At 43.9% G+C, this 25203-nt stretch overlaps 1 protein-coding gene across 1 annotated transcript in view; it reads left to right on the top strand.

The window, feature by feature from the left end:
* IL6ST (interleukin 6 cytokine family signal transducer) overlaps positions 1-25203 on the top strand; it is a 38937-nt gene that overhangs the window by 8828 nt on the left and 4906 nt on the right. Inside the window, exons 2-15 of the mRNA XM_066240894.1 lie at positions 427-505; positions 5973-6278; positions 7509-7629; positions 10176-10342; positions 10862-11016; positions 12802-12961; positions 15226-15308; positions 15923-16133; positions 16629-16811; positions 18665-18766; positions 18938-19084; positions 19377-19517; positions 20198-20294; positions 24444-24525. Of these exons, the coding sequence (XP_066096991.1) occupies positions 442-505; positions 5973-6278; positions 7509-7629; positions 10176-10342; positions 10862-11016; positions 12802-12961; positions 15226-15308; positions 15923-16133; positions 16629-16811; positions 18665-18766; positions 18938-19084; positions 19377-19517; positions 20198-20294; positions 24444-24525 (2019 nt within the window). The 5' untranslated portion in view covers positions 427-441. The remainder of the gene's footprint in view (positions 1-426; positions 506-5972; positions 6279-7508; positions 7630-10175; positions 10343-10861; positions 11017-12801; positions 12962-15225; positions 15309-15922; positions 16134-16628; positions 16812-18664; positions 18767-18937; positions 19085-19376; positions 19518-20197; positions 20295-24443; positions 24526-25203) is intronic.

The following is a 25203-nucleotide window of genomic DNA, read 5'->3' as shown; positions in this document are numbered from 1 at the left end:
CTAGGTGTTGGAATTTTTTTAGTGATTTGTAGACATTCATATTTTGGGATATTTTGGTCATGCTATGAATTGCATACTCTTTTTTCTCCATCTTAGGTTGTTTATGGTGGTTTTTACCATGCGAAAACTTGACTCTGAAGTGTTCAATCTCGGAATATTTAGTAATAAAGAAACAGGATTGTTCTGTTAATTCACCTTAAAGTATAAATTATGTTTTCCAGCAATATTGTATGTAGCCACAACTTTAGTGGGAATAAAAAACAATATTGTGAAGACTTAAATTTGTTTTCTGGATTCTTGTAAGAATTTGCCACCTTTCAGAAAATATATAGCTATACACTGGAAACAAGAGAACTTTAGAAATTGTCTTAACTTATGTGCAATAAGAAAATATATTAAAAATAACGTTACATGTGTCTTTTACAGAAACATCTATGCAAGATGTTGACATTGCAAACTTGGACGGTGCGAGCCTTGTTTATTTTTCTTGCCACTGAATCTCTGGGTAAGGTTCATGAAATACACTACCTCCCAACCCCACTAATCAGATTTGTTATATAATTAACACAATTCAGCTTATGCTTAATAATTATATAATTATGCTTACATATTCTGTCTAGGCTCATTATTAAGAGGATAATGTCTTAAAATGATTTTAATAAGGGAAATACTCTTGATAAATTATGATTTCTATAGTTTGAGTTGAAACAATCACTCAGTAGTTCTAAATGCTCTTTAGCTACAGGAACAATAACTTTAAGGTGGGGACGAGAAACATTTTTTTAAAATAAAGAAATAGGGGAAAACCTGTCAACAGTTAGCACTTGGCTCCTTTGTGACCCAGCAGTGTCACTGAGCAGCAGTGTGACTGTGGTAGCAGGTGAGGTCACCTGGAGCAGGACTGCTCACCCCGGTCCGCAGCCTGACACCCCGAGAATGGTTGTCATTCCTCCACAGCGAGACTAGTACAGAAGTTAAGGCTGAATGTTTAAAAACTCTGAACAGTGTGACGTAACTGTGACGTCCGGACTTGTGATCAGTGAATGCCCTGTCTCAGGGAACAGAGTGTAGAACAAAATACATCTGCAAAGGATAAAGGATTGGGGGAGTAGGGGATACTGGTTCCTGACCATAAACAGCTTGAAAAGCACTACTCTAAATTACATCCTCCTTATAGCTAGGAATGCAGCTTCTTCTTGAACACAAAACTTAGATTGAAAACCTTTCTGATTTAGAAAGTCTTTCCTTGTTCCTGAACCCACATTTTCCTCATCGTTTTTTTGTATAAACCCTGGTTCTCAAGTAGGCCCTCTTCCTCTTCACACTGTGACTTCTGTAAGCATGGGAGGACGGCTTTTATGTGTCCTTCTGCCCCAGCCTGACCCTCCCCAGCCACCCAGGCTCCTCCTCGCGCTCGACTTTCAGCCCGGACAGGCTCATCTCCTGCCTGTCCTCCTCCTGGGGCTGCCACGCAGCACCTCATGCCCACTCCTCCCTCCTACCAACTGTAAGATGTCCTCTGGTCCCTGCTTCGGCTTATTGTGAGAATTGAATGAATATATGGAAGGTATTTGGACAATGTCTGGCCCACAGGAAGCATTATAAAAAGGGATAGTAATTAGGTATTTATTATTAAGCTTTGAATAGAAGGCACTTGGGAAAATAAATATATCAGAACTAGACATGCTCTGAGTCTATTGACTTTATTACTTTGTTCAGAACATTATTTTTGTTAAAGCAACATAGATTAGCCCTGGCTAGCTGGCTGGCTCAGCAGTACAGCATCGGCCTGGCATGTGGAAGTCCCAGGTTCAATTCCCGGCAAGGGTACACGGGAGGAGCACCTATCTGCTTCTCCACCCTTCACTCTCTCTCTTGTATCTCTCTCTTCCCCTCGCACAGCCAAGGCTCCATGGGAGCAAAGTTGGCCCCGGGCACTGAGGATGGCTTCGTGGCCTCCGCCTCAGGTGCTAGAATGGCTCCAGTTGCAACAGAGTAACTCCCCAGATGGGCAGAGCATTGCCCCCTGGTGGGCATGCTGGATGGATCTTGGTCACATGCAGGAGTCTGTCTGCCTCCCACTTCTCACTTCAGGAAAATATAAAAAAATAATAATAATAAAAATAAAACAACATAGTCTTTTGCCAGCTGAACTGTGCTGCAGTTTCGTGTTAAGCTAAGCTACTGGTAAGGGAAAATTCTGTTTGTTTTCATAGGAGTTAATGTCTAGCCATTTCTTTCTTATCAACCTGAGTGGGAGATTCTTTCTTCTTTTGCAGAGTTCACTTTATTAGTTTTAGCCTGTTGGCCTAATCTTTCAACCTAATGTTTGAGACGTAACTTTATCATTCAGAGTGCTGACAATCCTTAGTCCTTTACTAATTTGAAAAATGTGTGTGTCTCTCTGTTTTCTCCCAAGTTGTTGATTAAAATGTTGGAAATAACAGGACCACAGTATCTGTTGCTGCCTCACAAATGTTTCCAAAACTCCATGGTTTAAAATAACAACAATGATTATTTCTCATGGTGTATGTGAGTCAGAAATACGGATCTACACAGCCAGACTCATTGGTCCTTGCCCCGTGATGTCTGGGGCCTCACCTGAGATTTTTAGAGATTGGGGCTAAGGTCCTCAAAAGGCTCATTTACTTGTGTGTCTGGTGGTGTTGCTGGCTGGAGCCGGAGGCTTTGCCGGGGCCATCAGCCAGGGCGGGCACCGCACGTGGTCTGTCCATGTGGCCTTGGCTTCCACGCCACGTCAGCTAGCTTCTAAGGGCAGACGTCTGGAGAGAAAGAGCTAGTCGCAGTGGGATGTTTTAATGAGAGCATGCCGCCTTGGCTGGGGCACTCGGAGGCCCCACACAGGCCTGAGTGGGGGGTGGGAACAGAGAGCCCACCTCTGTGTGGACTGAGAGTCAGGGGCAGGGGACAGAGCTGCGCCCAGGACCTCGCAGGCCACAGCAGACCACTCAGGGCTCCTCACTGTCAGCTTTCCTCCTGGTCACTATTTTTTATTCTGTGAGTCATTGGCCAATTAAAAATTTATTAGGTTGAATCCATGAAATTTTTATTTTTGTACATAGATCAGCAACAGCCAAATATCCCCAGTTTCCTAATATTCGTTCTGCTATCTGTTATATTCCAATCCACATCGTCATCTTGCCCATGTGAATACCCCAACTAATTTTGTCAGATACCTTTTTAAATTAAAAAAAAAAACAACTCTCTTTCTACAGTTCAATCTCAGAAAGCCCTGTAAAAATGGGATTAATTTGGAATGGGACGGTTTTAATGAGCCTGTGCTTCTCTTCAAAAACGTGAACATTTGCCCATTTCTAGTATTTCTCTTATTCTGTGTGATTAAAAATGATTAGTATTGGTTGTATTGTCTCTGGTTGTTTCCTATGTTCTCTAATCCTCTATATTTTATATTTACTGTTCCCCATACTTACTTAGTTTAGAGAAAGTAGAACAGGAGTGGTTTCGCCAAGGAATGAAGCCAGGGAGTCGCAAGGACTGGCCAAGCGTCACAGGGCAATAGTGTTCTTACTGGTACCCACAAGATGAAGTCTTATGCACTAGGACATACAGTAGACATGTGGGGAAATAATGGTGAGGTCACATAAACAAGCCGCACTATACATTTTGAAACAAATACACGTTCCAACTCGGGGTCCTGCAGGGTTTAGAAGAGGCCCCAGGATTCCTTTTAGGGGCACTGTTCTGACTGCAAAGACTGTATTTAGCTCTTCCTGCTGACTGAGAGATATAGAATAGGAAAATAATTTGTTTAGCTCTGTGAGGTAGCTGCCTTCTCTGTGTCGTCCAAGCTTGGGGCCCAGCGGGATTTAGAAGCGTCCGGTGGGTAGTGGAGGTTGACTCGAATGGTATGCGGCTCTCTATAAATCAGAGGGCAGTGCTCTCCCGAATCTTCTCAGGTCCCTGTTGCTGCCCTCCTGGGCCTTCTTACCTTGGCTGTTAGAACCATTTGCTCTGGGGGACTTCCAGACCCTGTCACTGTTTCTGGGGCACTGGCTCTGTGGAGTACCCGTCATGGCGGCCGGCTGGTGGCTGGAGGCCTGTCGGGTGCTGGGCGTCACAGTGTGTGCTTTAAGTTATGGTGACTCTCAGAAGGCTCTTTAAGATAGCCATTGTTGACTTTATTTCCCCAGAGGGAATGGACTCACTGAGGAAAGGGGCTGTAAGACTCTAGACCTGGGGAAGGAGGGGGACTGGAGAAAAGAGCAGCAAGCTGACTGGCTGGGAATTTGTCTCCATGGGACCAGGATGCCATTCAGCAGCTCAGCACCAGGCAAAGCCTCCCACTGGAGGAGCAGCTCCAGCAGCAGTGATAAGAGAGGCCAGGAGGAGCCCAGGCCGTTGCGGCAGAGGCCAGGGCTGTAGCGGTCCAGGCTGTGGGGTTGGGGGGGGCACAGCATGAGAGTGGGGCCAGGGCTACAATGGTCAGAGCAGGGTGGGGGGGGGCACATACGGCACGAGTATGTAACCAGAAGCACTTGGTGCAGTGCTGTCCAGCTTCAGGCTGAGGGGGCCAGCCAGAGATGTTGATGGTGATGGCAGGGTGTCCACCTGAAAGACCAGTTGGGACTGGTACTGTGAGTTAGCAGAGGTAGAGAAATAAGAATGAGTTTGAAAGGGGCTGTCATGCATTTGGTTTAGACATGTTCATTTTCAAGTACTTGAGGAACATGTCAGGTGGGTATATTTTGTAAGCTATTGAAAACAGGAAGTTGGACCCTGGCTAGCTAGCTCCGTGGTAGAGCGTCAGCCCAGCGTGTGAAAGTTCCGGGTTCTGCCTGACCTGCGGTGGCGCAGTGGATAAAGCATCGACCTGGAAATGCTGAGGTCGCTGGTTCGAAACCCTGGGCTTGCCTGGTCAAGGCACATATGGGAGTTGATGCTTCCTGCTCCTCCCCCCCTTCTCTCTCTATCTCTCTCTCCTTTCTAAAATGAATAAATAAAATAAAAATAAAATTGGAAAAAAAAGAGGGTAGGAAAAAAAGAAAAAAAAAAAGAAAGTTCCGGGTTCTGTTCCTGGCCAGGACACACAGGAGAAGCGCCCATCTGCTTCTCCACCCTTCCCCCTCTCCTTCCTCTCTGTCTCTCTCTTCCCCTCCTGCAGCCAAGGCTCCATTGGAGCAAAGTTGGCCTGGGTGCTGAGGATGGCTCCATGGCCTCTGCCTCAGGTGCCAGAATGGCTCCGGTTGCAGCGGAGCGACACCCTAGAGGGGCAGAGCATCGCCCCCTGGTGGGCATGCCAGGTGGATCCCGGTCATGCGCATGCGGGCGTCTGTCTCTCTGCCTCCCCACTTCTAACTTCAGAAAAATACAAAAAAAAATTTTTTTAATTAAAAAAAAAGTTGGAGCTGGAGATGGGTTTCAATGTCATCAACATGGAGTAGGTAATAGTTCTAGTTACATAGTTGAGTTTTATATTTTATACACTTACTGTGAAAGCTAATCGACTTGGCTATCTGGTCCTCCTGTTTCTGTCTCTCATTTGCTGTCAGAATTGTGATGTGTGAATGGTGTATAGCACCCCCCTGCTCCCTGCAGCGCTCAGGACCGGAGAGGAGCAGAGACTGCACTGCTGGGTCTTGAGGAGTTGAAGTTAGGCCTGGCTCTGAGTGGAGGGATGGGAATGGAGCGGCTGAGCAAGGAGGAATCCAGCAGAGGTGATGGCCTGTGTTTTCTCAAGGTCGAATATTGTGGAAAGGGCTGAAGCTAGCACGGGTTTTCTTTGTAATCCATCTCCATCTTCCCATAATCTGTACACTTCTTGCAAACTTTGGTATTAAACTCGGACCATACTAATTTTCACTGGGTGTTTCTTCCTCTTCTGAGTCTAGCGATGTTGTAGTGGAGATTGAGGGACCGCCTGGGCACCAGATACAGCTTTGCAGCGGTGAAATGTGGCCCCTGTTTAGGTGTTCTGTTCTTATTCTCTGCAGGTGAACTTCTAGACCCCTGTGGCTATATCTACCCCGAATCTCCGGTGGTGCAGCTTGGCTCCAATTTCACTGCTGTCTGTGTGCTGACGGATAAATGCATCGACCATTTCCATGTCAATGCCGATGACATTTTCTGGAAGACAAACCACGCCATTGTCCCCCAAGAGCAATACACTGTCATAAACAGAACGACGTCCAGTGTCACGTTCACGGACATGTCTCTACTGAATGTTCAACTCACTTGCAACATCCGTACCTATGGACAGATTGCTCAGAACGTTTATGGAATCACAGTCATTTCAGGCTGTAAGTCTTGTTTATGTCTTATTTCAGACTCTGTCATGACTGTTGAAAGGTTTAATGTTGCATGTTGGTCTTTATGAAATGCAGTAACTTGGTGGGTCAATGACTTTTGCACATGGTTTTTTGGGGTTTTTTGTTGTATCTTTCTGAAGTGAGAAGTGGGGAGACCGAGAGAGAAGACTCTCATGTGCCCGACCGGGATCCACCTGGCATGCCCACCAGGAGGCGATGCTCTGCCCATCTGGGGCGTTGCACTGTTGCAACTGGAGCTATTCTAGCACCTGAGGCAGAAGCCATGGAGCCATCCTCAGCCCCTGGGCTAACTTTGCTCCAATGGAGCCTTGGCTGTGGGAAGGGAAGAGAAAGAGAGAAAGGAGAGAGGGAAGGGTGGAGAAGCAGATGGACATTTCTCCTGTGTGCCCTGGCCGGGAATAGAACCCGGAACTTTCACACGCTGGGCCAATGCTCTACCACTGAGCAAACTGGCCAGGGCCGTACATAATTGTTTTTTAAAAATAAACCTAGAAGCAGAACTAGTTTCATCTAATATGCAAAAAAAAAAACAACCTAAAAAGTAACACAGGTTTTCTATTTTCCCTGAAAGCCAAGCCTCTATTTTCTAGAAGAATCTTTTGACCCACCCAACCCCAAAAAGAATTGTTGAATTGTCTGAATTTGTTCAGTATCCCTTAATTGCTGACAAATGCACGGTAAGCAGCCACCTGAGGAGGCGAGTGAATGCTGGAGAAGGGCCCTCCTCTGAGTCAGGGAGGGGACCCAGGGGGCCCGAGAGAGAGCGACTGTCAAACCCATGGGCCACCCGGAACCAGAACTTGGCTTCCACCCCAGCAAGGAAAGACAAATGAGTCCTTCCTGCTTCTGTTTCCTTGCCTCTTACTAATATGCAAATACTGCTTTTAAAAATGCACTTAATAGAGAAATCAGTTAATACTGTTATCTAGTTATAAATGAAAGTTGTTTTTATGTAGAAAATCAATTTTAAATATTCTAGTTAATGACAGTTAAGAAAGAAAAATGTATCTAACTGTTTAGAAAGAAGTTTGAGTTTAAATAGAAATTAATTTTTTAGGTGCCCATCGTTCATTATGTCCACAGTTTCCTTGGTTGGGCTTCTCTTTTTAATTTAGGCTGTCAATTTCTTGGGTAGTATATAAATTACGTGGAATTTGTGGGTATAAAGCTTTTTGAAAGTTGCTCGATTTTCCCTGTCAGTGCCTCCAGAGAAACCTAAGGGCCTGAGTTGCATTGTGAACGAGGGGAAGAAGATGACGTGCCACTGGGACCCCGGACGGGAGACGTACCTGGAAACAAACTTCACTTTAAAATCCGAATGGCAAGTCGTCTCATGTTGGTGGGGTGTTGGATTTATTAAGCAAATCATTTGTGTTGGAATTGTTATTTTGTTAAGTAGCAGTATTAAATGCAAAGTTTTAAACATTTTGACTCTGAAGTTAGAACATATGAAACGTAAGAGCAGAAAGACTAGTTATTAAATTTCCATGTGTCCTCACACACCTTCCGTAGTGACCAGCTCAGGACCAATTTTGTGTGCACACCCCTACCCAGAACATCTGAAAGAGGATCTCAGACTCATACCATTGTATTCGTAATACTTTATACATATCTCTAAAAAGATAGACACCTTTAAAATGAAATAATAACATAGCTACATACCATTATTACCCTTAACAAATATAACTGAAAATACTCCTAATGTCATTGTTACATTTTCCATTAGGGTTCAGTTTCCCCGGCTATCTTGTAAATCCATGTATCTTTACATTTTGTTCAAATGAAGATGTAAATCGTGTTGTATGTTTCAGATTGCCATGTCTTGTCAGTCTCTCTCAGCAATAGGCCCCACCTGCTTCTCTCTTCTTTGTGATTCATTTGGTGAAATAATGGTTTACATTGTTGAACATTCCTGTCCCTTCATTTCCTCAAGATTCCTGTTAGATCTTGACACTGGCTCAAATTCAGCTGTGATTTTTTTTTTTTTTCAAAAATAATTACTAGGAGTACTGTGCACTTCCATCAGGGACCACCAGTATGTAATGTTCCCTTGTTCTTCCCTCTCGTACAGAGATGACTGGGGTCTCAGGCATTGTCAGCCCGGGACATTCATTATAAAATTTTCCATCAGACATGAAAATGGAAAGAGTTTTATAGTGAATGCTTCTACATACCCATAGCCGAGATTCCACAATTAGGATTGTGCTACATTCTCTTTATCACGTATCTGTATCTGCCTATCAGTCCATCTTTTCCATGCACTTCAAAGGAGTTGCAGACATTAGAATGCCTTGCCGTTAAACACACTTCACATACGTCATTAATTAGCCATAAATACCTAGATGTTCACAGGTGTGTTTTTATTTTTGGGCAGATTTTATGTGTATCCTAAATATACTAACATAGCTGAAATACATCAGTTGTACCAGCGTGCACATACCTGTGTAACTCAGACCCCCCGACAAGATACAGAACATTACTAACACCCAGAAAGTTTGTCATGTCCATTTCTGTCCCCGGCCCCCTCCTAATCCCTTCACACAGTCACCTGTCTGATTCTCTTCACTGAAGACTTTGGCCTCTTCCTGGATGTCATCTAGATGGAATCAGACAGTGTGAAGAAGTTTATGACTCAGCAGCATGTTTGGAGGATTTAACTATATTACTTCCCAACAATTTTTCACTTAAAGCAGTGGTCCCCAACCTTTTTTGGGCCATGGACCGGTTTAATGTCAGAAAATATTTTCACGGACCGGCCTTTTTAGGGTGGGACGGATAAATGTATCATGTGACCGAGACAAGCGTCAAGATTGAGTCTTAGATGGATGTAACAGAGGGAATCTGGTCATTTTTTAAAAATAAAACATCATTCAGACTTAAATATAAATAAAACGGAAATAATGTAAGTTATTTATTCTTTCTTTGCGGACCGGTACCGGTTCGCGGACCAGGGGTTGGGGACCACTGACTTAAAGGTTTGGGCAGTCATCAGCAGTCATTATTTGTATCTGAGATGCAGAATAGTGCTACTCTGTCTTTTTTGTCGAACCTGGAATACTTAAAACTTCTCTTCATCAACTCTTGGTTACCCTGAGGTACAAGTTATATAAGACAAGCAAAATGGTCTTAATATTCCCCTTTATTAACTAGTTTTATAATGACTTGGTTCCCCAGTATCTTCCAAAAGTAGGTAATGAGGGGCTTCCTGAGTCTGTATGTTAACACACTTGGTGTGTTTCAATCTATGGGTATTGTTTTTGATATTTCAGTTAGCTGTCTTTGGTCCGTGGGACCACCAGCTCAGTACAAGAGTTAATGTTTCATTTTATTTTTGTTTCTATGAAGTTTTATTAAAATATGAAATAGTTAATCCAAAAAGTCAAATGTATAAAACAAGGCTTGGGTTTGTTTTATCTTTTTCATTTGCTTGGCTGGGAGGGGCTGAGGGCAGTCGGTGACAGTCTCAGCCCCGCCCTCTCCCCGCCTCCAAGCCAGCTGTGTTTAAAGAGATGGTGGTGGTGTGGGTTCTGTGTCAGAAGAGGAATGGCACAATGCTAAGACTACAGAAGATAGATGATTTTTAGAGAAGGGTCAATAGGATAGAGCATAACATTCTAAATGTAACATTCCTAGAGTAAAAATTTGTTAATCATTTTGTATTTACAGTACAGAGCAAACTGAGTTTTAAAGAAACGCAGGTAGTTTTTAAGAAATTTTGTTTTTAGCCATCTACTTCAAACATACTAGAATTAATGTATTTTAAGCTATAATAACCTGGGCCTCACTAAACTCTTCTCAAGTAACCTTTTTTACTCTCATTTTTTCAGATCTGCTTTTCATAACTGATTCTTCCCTTTTTTTCCTCAGGGCAACAGAGAAGTTTGCTGATTGTAAAACAAAACGTGGCATGCCCACCTCGTGCACTGTGGACTACTCTCCTGTGTATTTTGTCAACATTGAAGTCTGGGTGGAAGCCGAGAACGCCCTCGGGAAGGCCACGTCAGATCACAGCAATTTCGATCCCGTAGATAAAGGTGGCTAGAAACCTGAATTTGAGAATTTATTAAACCATACAGGGATTTATAAATTAAAGCATTTTTTAGATTTTTAACTACTGTAGAAACAAACATTTATTTTATTAGTGACTCTTACAAATTTATTTTATCAGGAACATGAAAAATAATTTGGAAAGAGAAAACTACCCATTGTCCAATCATGCTCTGAGCTCTTTTCACATTGAATGTCATCTTGGTATTTGTTCAAGTTGCCAAACATATTACAGAATTATAGTCATAGTATACATGGTCCATTTATTTTTAATTTTTTTTTGTTAGAAATGTTTTTTTGGTATCTGAACCTAAAGAGATTAATGTAATAAACTAAAACGAAAGCTTAGACAGGTCTCCTTATTATAAAATACGGCATGGATTGTTTTCAGAGAAATGAGTTCCCTGAGTGAGAAGAAATGAATATTGTGAAGTCAGACAATGTAACGAGGACATCTGAGTCTGTGTAGGAAGTCAATAACTGTTAGTCTTTATTTTGCTCTTCAGTGAAGCCCAATCCACCGCATAACTTGTCCATCACCAACTCGGAGGAACTGTCTAGCATCTTAAAGCTGACATGGATCAACCCCCGCGTGAAAGACATTATAGGACTGAAGTATGACATTCAGTATAGAACCAGGGATGCCTCCACGTGGAGCCAGGTAAGTGCAAAGTTACTTTGTTTCCAAGTAGTCTCTTGTAACCCTCTAACCACCTACAAGGCTCAACCCTTTTCCAAGTGTCTTGCTTGTGAAATATTTTTTGTTTTTTTTGCTAGACGCCTCTTCTAGGTCTGTATTTCAATTCAAGCAAGGGCAACCAGGAAGACATCCAAATAGAAAATGCAGGTTTGGTGAATACAGTAACTTTTGTAAGTGGAATAAGGAAGTAATGCAAGGACAGGAGGGAATAGCATTTTTGTTGGGAGGAGAAAGGAACACAAATATAAGCAAATTAAGTGGAGGAGTAAAAATGAAGAGATTATATGCATAAGGTCGAGTCAGGTTGGCACACCAACTCTGCAGGCCACATCCAGGCTGCTGTCTGGTTTTGTAAATAAAGTTTTATTAGAACACAGCCACACACAATTATTTACATAGTGTCTCTAGCTACTTCTGTGCTACAATGGGAGAGTTGGGTAATGCAACAGAGGCCATTTGGGCCACAGCCTAAAATATTTACCTCCTAGCCTGTTACTAATAGTGAATTTGCCAAGCCCTGAGGTTGAGGAAGGGATTGGTGGGGGACTTTTAAGACTGAAAAGGACAATGTCCCCAAAGAAGATGCTGTCAGCAGAAGAAACACTTGGGGACTCTTACAAGTCTCTCTGGAGCTTTGAGCTCCCCAGACCCTTCTTTGTTTTATTCCATTCATCATTAATAGCATGCTTTTGTTTGGTTTCTATGTTTGCAATAATGAGCTCATAAGGGAATTGAGCCTATGACCTTACCACTTCTGTGCTCTGTTCCAGTATCTAATACAGTTAGAAAAAGCACTAAGGTCCTGGTGGCCAGTTAGTTCAGTTGGTTCTCTCTCTCTCTCTCTCTCTCTCTCTCTCTCTTTCTCTGTCTCTCCCCTCTCTCCCCTTCCCTCCTTTCTGTCTCTAAAATCAATAAATAATTTTTAAAAAGAAAAAGGAGTAAACCAAAATGGATTATTGCTTCATATACACAGCAGATACATACCCGAAATTCTTCAAAATACGTTTTAAAGATCATAACACCTTAATTCACTGGTACAAAAAAAAAAACACTGCCACCGATTTTGTATGCAATATTGGCATCTCAGTAGCAGAAAGAACCAGTTATGTATCTATAGTTAGTCTCCTCTTTTTTTCTTAAAAACCAAGTGTGTTCACAGCAGTGCTTTTGTTTGGATGGATCTGCTGTCTTTCTTTCGCCTGTCCAGGTCCTTCTCGGTGTGCTCGTTGTCTGGGTTGCTGCCCTGAGCAGCTTTCTCTGAGTTCCTGTTGCTTTTGGTTGCCCCCCCCCCCCCGGGGGGGTTGGCCTGAGGGAGGAGAGAGCAGAGGTTCCCGTGTTTTGCTTTGCCTGCGCCCCCCAGAGTTGCCAGTGCCTCTCAGCCTAAGGTCAAGGCTCCTCCCCAGGTGACCCCACTTCCTCTTGCAGATGCTGGACCGCTCTCCGGGTTTCTCTGCGCTCGGTCGTGCCCCTGTCCAACGCCCTCCTTGACTTGCACTCTGCCTGCAGCACACCCGGGCTGGCCTCTGGCAGGAAGGGAGAAAGGTTGAGAACAGATGTTTCCATACATCCCACACCTGTTACCTTCACTGCTTTGGGCTGTTTTCTGACTTGCATTTTTTTCTCTCCGGAACTGGAGTTAACATATTAGTCTTGTTTCATTAAATTACTTTCTGAAGTCCTAAGCCTGTAGAAGACCTGTAACAAATGCCACTGGGTTTTCCATTGGCGGATTTGCCTTGTTTTCAGATTCCTCCTGAAGACACAGCGTCCACCCGCTCGTCGTTCACTGTCCAGGACCTTCGACCTTTCACAGAGTATGTGTTCAGGATTCGCTGCGTGAAGGAAGATGGGAGGGGATTCTGGAGCGACTGGAGTGAGGAAGCAAGTGGGGTCACCTATGAGGACAGTAAGTGGGTGGGCGTGGGCGGGCACGTGAAGGAACACAGCGGTTGGGATTCTGGCTGTGAACTTGCCTGGTTTTAATAGTGAGAGCTCATTGCTTATTTCCTGGTTATTTTATTCATTATTGTAGTTTCATTTTAAGGACTTGAGAATATAAAATATAGGGTTCATTGTTGATATTTTAGATGTAGATGATACCTGATTCACTAAGATTATCCTAGGAGTGGTGGTTTAGAGACCAGGAGAAACCCGCCTTATTGACGGAGACCAGTCCAGAGAGATACCTGACCAGAGAGACATCCTGAATCATTCAAGTCACGCTGCCTAGCAAACTGTACCTCAGGTCCTCACTATCAGAAAGATACCTATACTTACCAGGCAGTGGCGCAGTGGATAGGGCGTCAGACTGGGATGCGGAGGACCCAGGTTCAAAACCCCAAGGTCCCCAGCTTGAGCGCGGCTCATCTGGTTTGAGCAAGTCTCACTGGCTTGAAGCTCAAGGTCACTGGCTTGAATAAGGGGTCACTGACTCTGCTATAGCACCCCCAGTCAAGGCACGTATGAGAAAGCAATCAATGAACAACTAAGTTGCCGCAACAAAGAACTGATGCTTCTCATCTCTCTCCTTCCTGTCTGCCCCATCTGTCCCTCTTTCTCTCTCTTTAAAAAAAAAAAAAAAAAAAAAAAAAAAAGATGCCTATACTGTATTTCTTATTTTTTCTGCTAGCACTTGCTAAGGCCCTAGAAAAGAATCCTGGTATTTTGGTGGGTGGTTTCTCGCCAGGGCAGCTACCCAACAAGGAGTAGACTTTTCTTCCTGAGTGGTTTCCTGTCCGCATCTCACCTGTGGGCATCAGTGGCCGTGGCCTCAGGTGTAATCCCCTGACCACCTGTGCCCCCCACCCCACCCCTACTCAGGGGCTGGATACGTAGCGAGTGGAGAGGAGTCCAGTGCTCCCTTCACTGAGAACCTCTTCTCGCTCACAAATGCTGGGAAGGGGCATCCTCAGCCAGATGCCTTTGTCTAAGCCAGGGCCTTTAAAATACTTGGGTCACTTGAGTGAGTTCGGAACCGTTTAAAAATGTAAACAGTGTGCTGAGGGCCTGTGTGCTTTTCTGAGGAGATGGCCTTTGACAGATCAGAGATCTGTGGAACTCAGAAAGGGGCATGCCATAAGCTCAGGGAGTGCAGCCTCGAGGTTTACTGTGTGTGTGGAAACACTCTTAGCCCACGTGTGCTTTCTCTGTAACTTCACATTCTTCCCTGTGTGTCTCTGTGCTTGGGGATGTATCCGTTTCAGCCCCTGTGAAGGCAGCCTCCTCCATGTCTGGTCAGCTATGGTCCCTCTTCCCGACCCCCACGGCACTGCGCAGAGTCCGTTCTGATGCTTTCTAAATCCTTCTGAATACCATGTTTTGCAATTCAATTGATAAAATTTTCTAAAAATCAGGTGATCCTGCAGGAATCCTGAAAATCTAATCACTAGCACTTGACACTTTGTTTTATAAAGTGCTTTTTCCCACATGGTCGGTGATAATCCCAACAAGTTTGTGAATTCCTCTGTATTATATCTCATTATCTGGAATCACCCCAGGAAGGAAATAAATTCATACTACATTTACTCCATGGATTTTCATTTGTTTTGTGTTCCTACATTTATATGTGTAGGGCTTTTAAGCATGTATTATTTAAATTGGACTTTTCCATTTTATTTATTTTTTTTTTAATTTTTTTAATTTTTATTTATTCATTTTAGAGAGGAGAGAGAGAGACAGACAGAGAGAGAGAGGAGAGAGAGACAGGGGGGAGGAGCTGGAAGCATCAACTCCCATATGTGCCTTGACCAGGAAAGCCCAGGGTTTCAAACCGGCGACCTCAGCATTTCCAGGTCGACACTTTATCCACTGTGCCACCACAGGTCAGGCCTCCATTTTATTTTTAAGCAGTAAGCATCTCTGGTTAGTGCTTAGGCTATATTTGCAGCTTTACGACTTTAAGGTTACAAAAGAGTTTCAGTATCATCTAAATCAGCGGTTCTCAACCTGTGGGTTGCGACCCACAGGTTGAGAACCGCTGATCTAAATCATAAGCTCTCACGTGTACTAAAGGAGGACCAGGCACACCGTGCTGGCCGGGAAGGGCACGTGCAGAGACAGGCACTGCATGTGTGAGGGACTCGCATGTTAATAACAAAGTGAGAATGATTTCCAGTGTTGTGTCTTACTGTTACTGTAAGGATCTCTAAGAAGTGTACGTCCTCTCTTTAGGACCATCCAGGGCACCGAGTTTCTGGTATAAGATCGAGCCGTCGCCTCCTCATGGCAATAGATCTGTACAACTCATATGGAAGGTAAAAAAGTCCCACATTTATGTTCTTTCCTCTAGTATGTAAATGCCTTGTATATGAAATGAGGGGAGTTTTTTAAATTTAAACTTTTATTCATTTTAATATCAGCAAATTATCTGATAGCTATACTACATAGAAACACAGAGGTTTATGTAGTATGTAGAAGTCATGTTCATCAGCCGCAGGTAATAATACCTCATAGAACGGTGAGCATAGCCCTGTAGACGTTCTGTAAGAGCAGAGACCTTGTCTTTTATTGAACTGTCCTGAGTGACTCAGAAGGTAATGACGTAATAAAGGTTTTTGGCAATCTAAATGTATGTCGGTAACAGCAAATGTAAAATTTTGCATGCCATAAACGGACATGAGTGGATCATACTAAAAAAGATTAAGAGGAAACAGGTGTGAAATGGTCCAGGCACAGTACAGGGTTGTCCGAGGCCCACCGTGGAGACCAAGCTGCTCCCTCGCGCTCTGCTGCCTCCACTTGAGGGGCACAGCCAGCGGCCAGCACCTAGCACCTTTCATTGTGCGTGTAATAGCAAAATGCATGACCGTGAAGGAAAATTGAGTCCAGATTGATGAAATGCATTTTTAATGTACATATTTTACGACAGACATTGCCTCCTTTTGAAGCCAACGGGAAAATCTTGGATTATGAAGTGACCCTCACAGGCTGGAAATCACAGCCACAAAACTACACAGTGCATGACACAAACCTGATGGTGACCCTCACGGGAGACCGCTACAAAGCCACTCTGACAGCACGAAACCTGGTGGGCAGGTCTGATGCAGCGGCCGTGACCATCCCTGCCCGTAACTTCACAGGTCTGTGTCAGGGGGTGGGGCTAGGATAGGCCCTGTGGGGACACTGTTCTCAGACACCCTCAGGCTCAGCGGTGGCCGGGCTCCTCGTTACACAGCTCCCCTAAACTTGCTGGATGCCACTGACCTCATTGGAGCACTTTCTGATTATGGATTCACCAGTTCTTAAAATGCTATTTTAGGGTTCAGGGAACTTTATACACCTGTGACTTGAATGTATTGTTTATCTGTAGCTTTCAAAGAAGGAAAATTATAATTTACATACACAGAGGATATGAAGAATTTGGGGAAAGGAAGGATTTAAGCTTGAAATACATTGACTGCTTTATGTGTAAATTATAATGTGCTTTTATTCATGGATATGCATGTTGACATCATATGCTACAAAAACTAATAACAAGATAGCTCACGTGGTTATGAATGTGAATGTAAAATGTCAACATTTGAAATTTTTTAAGTGTTTGTGTATCATAGCGATATTCATATTTTGTTTTAAAGCAACTCGCCCTGTAAGGGATCTTAAAGCATTTCCTAAAGATAATGTGCTCTGGGTGGAGTGGACCTCTCCGGATACACCTGCCAACAAGTACATACTGCAGTGGTGCGTGTTGTCAGAAAAGGCACCCTGTGTCCCGGACTGGCAGCAGGAGGATGGCACTACGCGTCGCGCCTACCTGAGAGGTACACTTGCTGGCACATCACAGCTGGCGTTCTCCTTCGTGCTGTTGAGACGGTTCCCTCTGCTCACTCGCTTCTGCTTCCCAGGCCTTGCAGTGCATGGAAAAGACGTGCAGTTTGTCATTGTTACCAGTTAGGAGTCTGATTTACTAGCTGCACTTGACCTCTCTGAACAGCAGGGTCTGTTACTGGCTGGGGGGTTTGGGGGGTGATACTGTCTTCTTCCTGCACTGGTGTTTTCATCATCCAGCGAGGTGTCACAAAATGTCCAGGGTCTAACTGCTGCTGCTAACAAGCTGCGTGGTCTCTGTAGCTGATGCCACTTCTCAGCCTTCATGAGAAAATACTTGACTCTTCTACAGCTGTTGAAAGGGGGCACAGAACTAGAACTTCAATCCTCTGGGCCTTTTAACTGGAGGGAAGAACCGAGGACAGAACAGAACAGCAGAGCTCCACTGGGCTGCTCTGCGTCCTCACGTTCTGCTCGTTGCCTTTAAACTGCTCTAAAAACTCGAGAAAAAAATACATCAGCTTATAAACCTGTGTTTTCAGTAAAGAAGGATACCCATTAGAATTCAGCTACAAATAACACGAATCAGAGAAAAGCAGATACACAGGACATACTAACAAAGTTAAGTTTGTGAGCTTTATGCTTAAGGTAGGCAGCTTGGCCCTCATTGACCTATTTACCTACAGTTTTAATAAGCTTGGTTGTCTGGTTTATCAAGCTTACCAAATTAAAAGCATGAGAAAGGAAACAGTTTGGGAACCCCCAGACGGTAGACACTTAACACCTGGCACGGGCTCTGGGACCTGCAGGATGTGCACCAGCTCTGGTGACATTGCTGTGCTACAGTAGCGTGTGAACATGACTCACCTGGCCGATACTGAGTTATCAGGGAGTGACAAGGCTGCTCTGTTCAAGGAGGCACAAGCTGAAGGCATCAACTTCAGGATCACACCACCTTGTCTTCTGACGCAGGCAGATGCAGTGTGCTGTATACAGAGGAACATTTTACTACTGCGTGCTAAAGGAACAGCTAGATTACTTGTATTCAAGATAATTTTTTTCTTTATGTGTATGTGACAGAGAGAGGTACAGATAGGCAGAAAGGAAGAGAGATGAGAAGCATCAACTCCTCGTTGTGACACCTTAGTTATTCATTGATTGCTTTCTCATATATGCCTTGACCAGGGGCTACAGCAGAGTGAGTGACCCCTTGCTCAAGCCAGTGACCTTGGGCTTCAAGTGAGCGACCATGGGGTCAACTCTACGACCCCACGCTCAAGCCAGCAACCCTGCAGTTGAGTTGGTGAACCCGCTCTCAAGCCAGCAACCTCAGTTTCGAAACCTGGGTCCTCTGTGTCCCAGGCTAATGCTCTGTCCACCGTGACACCATCTGGTCAGGCGATAATTTTTTCTTTTAAAATTGTGTTACTTTCTGGGGAAATAAGACTAGTTCTTTTTTCTGCATCACCTCACCAAGCTGGGCCCAGCCTCTTCCGGGGCGTCTGGGTCGGCAGACAGCTGTCAGAGAATTAGGTGAGTGTACAGAAACTGCTGGACTGCGGGTGAGACCCAGAACAGCGTGAGCTCGGTGTGCACAACCCCGAGTGTCACCAACACAGCCACCACTCACACAGGCAGCGCCAGCGCCTAGCACCTGCTGTGCCAGCAGGAAACCAGCCGTTTCCAAGCTCGAGTCCGGCACACAGAGGGCGGTGTCCGCTGAGGAAGCTGCAGTTTCAACAAAGCAGGGCATTGTGGAATTAAAACGTAAAAGTAAATAATGGATTCAGACTTTTCTTTATTGTAAAAAAAAAAAGCAACGTTTGGTCTACTTTTCTTACCTTAGGGAACCTGGAAGAGAGCAAATGTTATCTGATAACAGTGACCCCAGCATATGAGGACGGACCGGGAGGCCTCGCGTCTACACAGGCATACCTCAAACAAGCTCGTGAGTCCAAACCCACTTTCTCTGACCAGTATCCTTCTGTGTAAAAGACATTTATAAATGACTTTAAATCAGTATATATCTCAGTATGTTCGGGTAACTTGATGACAATGAAAGTTGACTAAATTCTGATGATTTTCAGTTAGCAAATAACCTTTATCCTTTCTGTTCCAGGACCTTCCAAAGGACCCACTGTTCGGACAAAAAAAGTGGGGAAGAACGAAGCCGTCTTAGAGTGGGACAAGCTTCCCGTGGATGTTCAGAATGGGTTCATCAGAAATTACACAATAATCTATAAAACCAACATTGGAAATGAAACCGGTAATAAAAATAGATCTATTCATTAAGAATCAGGTTATTTTTTTCTTAAGCTTTCAAATACTAATTTTTAAGTCTGTCATATTGTACACCTTCTTGTGGCATGCTGTCCCCAGAGAGTGTGCCTTACGGTTGCTTTTGTGGTCCAATTATGTCAGTGAGGGAAGGTGTTTTCTGATAAAATATACTTCTATTCCGTTCTGATACTTTTACTGTCTTATGTAGGCAAAATGGAGCAAAAATAAACCAAAAATGCCGAGTCGTTGACTAACACACAGTTCTCGGTTTCCCCCAGTTGTGAACGTGGACTCCACCCACACGGAGTACACGCTGTCCTCGCTGTCCAGCGACACCCTGTACATGGTGCGGATGGCCGCATACACGGACGAGGGCGGGCAGGACGGCCCGGAGTTCACGTTCACCACGCAGAAATTTGGTGAGTGGTGTGCCATCTGATCTTTCTTTTCTCTTTAAAATTCCATCAGAAGAAAATGGACTTAGTTGATACGCTAAAATTTTGTTAAGAGTGCCTCTTTGGATTTACAGAATGAAGTGTTCAGAAATTATACTTATGTGATCACTCTGGTTTGTCTCTTTAAACTATAAGAACTGTCTTTTCTCACCTTTTTTTGTTGTTTTCTTAACTGTGTCGGACTGATTACCCCATACCCCTAACCCCAGTAAATCCTAGAAGAAGTGTGTGTGTGTCTCTGTAGCGGCCTCTCTTTCCCCCTGGGTTGTCTCCTGTTCCCTCCTTTCCCCGACAGGTTGCTTGGAAGACAGGGCTGCCCTGTAGTTCCCACGTGCATGCCTGCAGCACCATCTTTACCCACTGCAGCCCGGCTTCCTCTGCACGGAGGCCACCATGGTGGCGCCCAGGGAGGACTTCTCTCTTGTCCATCAGCACATGCTTCCTGTATTCCCAGTTTTTCCTGCACGTCTCAGCATTTCACTCGGATGGCTGCTCCTCCCGAAACTGCCTCCTCCCCGGGCCTCTCTGACCTGTTCTTTGTTTCTCAGACTGGACTCTCCCAGGCCACCCCTCTGCTCCTTCTTGCCTGGGCTGCCCATTTGCAGGGCATCAGCACTTACCTGCTCACCTTTCTTGTGTTTCAGCCCAAGGAGAAATCGAAGCCATCGTTGTGCCCGTTTGCCTGGCGTTCCTGTTGGTAACCCTTTTGGGAGTACTGTTCTGCTTTAATAAGCGAGACCTGTAAGTGTCCTTATTCATGTTCTTGCATTTTCCCCCGGCTGCACTGAGCTATAATCTGCATGCAGTAGAATTCAGACGTGTCAAGCATACAGTGATGAGTTCTGTAACTGTACACAAGTGTGACTGCCCGCATAGCTGGGCTCGAGAGCACCTGTATCTCCTTGGGAAGTGTCCTTGGTTCATCGTCCTCCTGTCCCCGGGCCCCTGGCCCTAGCTGGTTCCTGTCTGCCTTCTGTGACTTAGTTTTGTGTACGACAGCTTTCACTTAGCATACTTGAGACTTGACCATGTTGTTGCATATGTTATTTGCTGCTGCTTTGTATTGCTGAAGAGTATTCTGTAGTACATCGAAATTTGTTTATCCGTGCATCTGTTATGGGAGTTCAGGTTGTGTCTTTGATTTTGGCTATTTTGAATAATGTTGCTGTGAACATTCCCACAAGTTTTAGTGTGATCAGATGTTACCATTTGTTTGCGTAAGTTCCTAGTTGTGGGGTTGCTGGGTCCTACGTGCACATTTAAGTTGCTCAGAAACTCACACCGTTTCCGAAGGGGGTCTGCCACCTTGCCTTCTGGCTAGTGTGTGGCAGGTGTGGCTGCTTCGCCTCTCACCAGTCCCAGCGCTGCCCGGGCTCTCCTTCCAACCCGGCCTCCTGCTGGCTCTGCAGGGTTTTAATTTCCATTTTCCTGGGAGCTGGCGATCAGGTTTCTCATGTACCACTCCTAGATCTTCTGTGAGCCTTGCGAACTCTTCCACCCATTTTTTTTTTTTTTGTATTTTTCTGAAGTTGGAAACGAGGGAGGCAGACAGACAGACTCCCGCATGCGCCCGACCGGGATCCACCCGGCACGCCCACCAGGGGGCGTCGCTCTGTTGCAACCAGAGCCATTCTAGCTCCTGAGGCAGAGGCCATGGAGCCATCCTCAGCGCCCGGACCAACTTTGCTCCAATGGAGCCTTGGCTGCGGGAGGGGAAGAGAGAGAGAGGAAGGAGAGGGGGAGGGGTGGAGAAGCAGATGGGCGCCTCTCCTGTGTGCCCTGGCCGGGAATCGAACCCAGGACTCCTGCACACCAGGCCGATGCTCTAACACTGAGCCAACCGGCCAGGGCCTCCACCCATTTTTAAATTGGATTTTTGTCTTGTTCATATTGAGCTATAAGAGTCTTCCTGGTTCCATAATTTCTGTCAAATAATATACTTTGCACATTCTATTATGTGGTTTACCTTTTTGTTTTCTTAACTGTGACTTTAGAAAAACAGTTTCATGTTGAGGAAGTCCATTTTATCAGTGGTTATTCTTTTCTGTGGTCTTTGGGTCTCGTGTCTGGTTAAAAACTGCTAACGCAGAGTCACAGACATTTTTCTGTATTTTCTGATAGAGTATTGATCATTGTAATGCTGTGCCTTTAATTGCGTTAGAATTAATTTTCTGTGCATGGTGTGAAGTCAGGGTCAAAGTTCATTTTTTCTCATAGATATCTAGTTGTTTGAGCATCATGTACTAAAAGGACTCTTTTTTTGATTGAATTACCCTCATACCTTTGCCAAAATCAGTTATCCATGTAACTCTGGAACCATTTTGGACTCCCTGTTCTGTTCGTTGACTTCAGTGCACCCTGGTGTGGTTATGACAGCTCTGCAGTGAGCTTTGAGAGCAGGTGCTGAAATTCCTTCCGTAGGTTCTTTTCCCATATTATTTTGCTCGGTCCTTTGCCTTTTAAGGTACATTTTAATATCAGCTTACCAATTTCATTTTTAAAAAACCCTGCTAGAAATTGGACTGGAATTTTATTGAGCCTACACAGCAATTTAGGGGGAAATGCCATCTGAACATGAGTACAGGTGTTCGTGTTTCTGCCCATGAACAGTATGTATCTCTACATATCTGGGTTTTAATTGCCTTTTGCAATGTTTTGTAGTTTTCAGCAGAGAGGCTAATGTTAAACTTATTCCTGAGTATTCTATTGTACTTGGACTTCCTTTTTTTTTTTAATTTCTAATTGTTTCATTGCTAATACAGTGTGTACAAATGCAGTTGGTCTTTTAAAATACACTGCTCTTGTATATTGAGACGTTGATAAATTCATGTTTTCTGGTAGCTTTTTCTATTTCTTAGGAGTTCTTACACACAGTCACGCTGCCTGCTGAGGCCTCCAGTGTAGTGTTAAATAGAAGGAATGAGAGCCGATGTCCTTCATTTTAGGGGAGGAAATGGGTCAGTCTCCGACCCGTATACGTGATGTTTGTTAGCTGTAGGTTGAGAAAGTTATATTTATATTTTGCCAAGAGCGTTTGTCATGAATGGGTGTTGAACTTTGTCAGATACCTTTTCCCCATCTAGTGAGACTGAGCATGTGATTTTTTTTCCTTTTCTTTCCTGAATTAGGTAGTTTTTTTCATTGAGTTTCAGATTAACGTAAACTATCTTTGCATCCCTTGGATTTTCCTGGATTTACTGTATTAATAATTTTTGCTCTGTGTTCATGAGTGATACTGATCTTTTCTGTGGTGTCTGTCCGGTTTTGGAATCAGGGTGTTGCTGATTGTCTCATAAGACAACCTCATGAAATTCATGGGGATGTGTGACCTCCAGTTTCTCGGAGAGTTTGAATGGGAGCAGGCGAGTTTCCTTTTTAAGTGTCTGGTAGAATTTACAAACAAAGCATCTGGGCCTGGGATTTTCTTTTGTGGGAAGTTTTTTAATTAAAAATATAATTTCTCTATAAATACCAGGCTATTGAAGGTTTTCTTAGTCTGTTTTTGGTGATGTTTCTTTCTCAAGGGATGTATCCATCAACTGATTGGTCTGTTCATCTAGGTCAGGGGTCGGGAACTTTTTTGGCTGAGAGAGCCATGAAGGCCACATATATTAAAATGTAATTCCGTGAGAGCCATACAACGACCCATGTACATTACACATTATCCAATAAAAATTTGGCATTATCCTGGAGGACAGCTGTGATTGGCTCCAGCTACCCACAACCATGAACATGAATGGTAGGAAATGAATGGATTGTAATACATGAGAATGTTTTATATTTTTAACATTATTTTTTTTATTAAAGATTTGTCTGAGAGCCAGATGCAGCCATCAAAAGAGCCACATCTGGCTCACAAGCCATAGGTTCCCAACCCCTGATATAGGTTGTTAACTTGGTTGCTTTTTATATCAAGCCAGGTTTTGTAGCTGTTCCTGCAGGAGAGCCAGTCTGGCAGGGTCTTATTATTCATTTTTATTTTTGCATTTGAACCTGTTCTCAAGATGACTCAGTTCCTGTTTACTTACAGAAACTAATGGACCTCTAACTTTGGGCTGCAAACCAATAGTAAAGTGAACATACACAAGCAGGCTTTGACAATGGGACATCCTGAATTCATTGAGCATTTTTTTTCTTTTTGTCAGAGAGAGGGACAGATAGGGACAGACAGACAGGAAAACAGGAACGGAGAGAGATGAGAAGCATCAATCATTAGTTTTTCATTGCGACACCTTAGCTGTTCATTGACTGCTCTCTCATATGTGCCTTGACCATGGGGCTACAGCAGACTGAGTAACCCCTTGCTCAAGCCACCGACCTTGGGTCCAAGCTGGTGAGCTTTTGCTCAAACCAGATGAGCCCGCGATCAAGCTGGCGACCTCGGGGTCTCAAACCTGGGTCCCCCGCTTTCCAGTCCGATGCTCCATCCACTGCACCACCGCCTGGTCAGGCTTATTGAGCATTCTTAATATCGTTAGTCTTCCTATTGAAAAGTCAGAGTTATCATTCTTTATCTGGTACCAATGTGAAACTTTATCTTTTATTTGGAAATTGAACGTTTTTGCTTTTTGGTTATTGGGAAGGGCTATATACCACATCATTTTGTGATCTATCTAATGTTTTAAATGATTTTTATTACAGAATTTGATACTAGCTTTGCCCTTGTTAACAACTTCTTATGACTTAGGATTAAGATCCTAAAGCATTTTAAACTGTAATTTTCTCCTGATGACAAGGCAGGTCATTTCTGACTGGCTTTGTGGTACCGTGGGGGTTGTTTACTTAATTGCTTTGCTTCTTCACAGTGTTAGATGAGCATGTTTAGATGGAGGGGCAACTCCTTGTTGATTACATGGGATTCTACACATGCCGTGTTTCTTTTCCCTCCAGCATTAAAAAACACATCTGGCCCAATGTTCCCGATCCTTCAAAGAGTCACATTGCCCAGTGGTCACCTCACACGCCTCCTCGGGTAAGAGAAAACATTTGTGACTTATTTATAAGACACAGGCTAATTAGGAGTTCAACTAAGAGATGATCAGACTGATTCAGAATAGTACACAAATGAGACTTTTGACAAAAACTTAACATGATACCTACATAATCTATCTTATTGTCATTATAGCATATTTGTTCTGATACTCCTAATGTCAGCTACTAATATCCTGATAGTACAGCTTGAAAACTTAAAGTGACTAATAGCGCTGTGTGCTAACCCTGTACGGCAGACATTTCCACACTGGATAATAACATCAGAGTTAACAGTCTGCCACAATGAAACAATGAAGACATGATTTCCAGACACCTGCACTAAATTCTATGAACTCTAAAGGAGAAATGATTTGTATAGATTACTTTTTAATTCTTGAATTTTATATTAATAGATTAAAATGCGTTGTGTATTTTATGAAACAAGAGTCATTGGAGTTTGGCTTTTCTTAACATTTTCTAGTTTTTCTGTCCATTTGATCCTAGGCTACCTAGTCCAGGCATGAAATATGACTTACTATTTGTAGACCAAATAGCTTCTCAAAATGTAACCCCAACAATATCAACGTGGAGTTCTGAGGAGATACACCCTAGTGCAGGCGTCCCCAAACTACGGCCCCCTGAGGCCATTTATCCAGCCCCCACTGCACTTCTGGAAGGG

Source organism: Saccopteryx bilineata, chromosome 1, assembly GCF_036850765.1.
Source record: "Saccopteryx bilineata isolate mSacBil1 chromosome 1, mSacBil1_pri_phased_curated, whole genome shotgun sequence".
Classification (NCBI taxonomy): domain Eukaryota; kingdom Metazoa; phylum Chordata; class Mammalia; order Chiroptera; family Emballonuridae; genus Saccopteryx; species Saccopteryx bilineata.
This window is presented reverse-complemented; position numbering and strand designations above follow the sequence as displayed.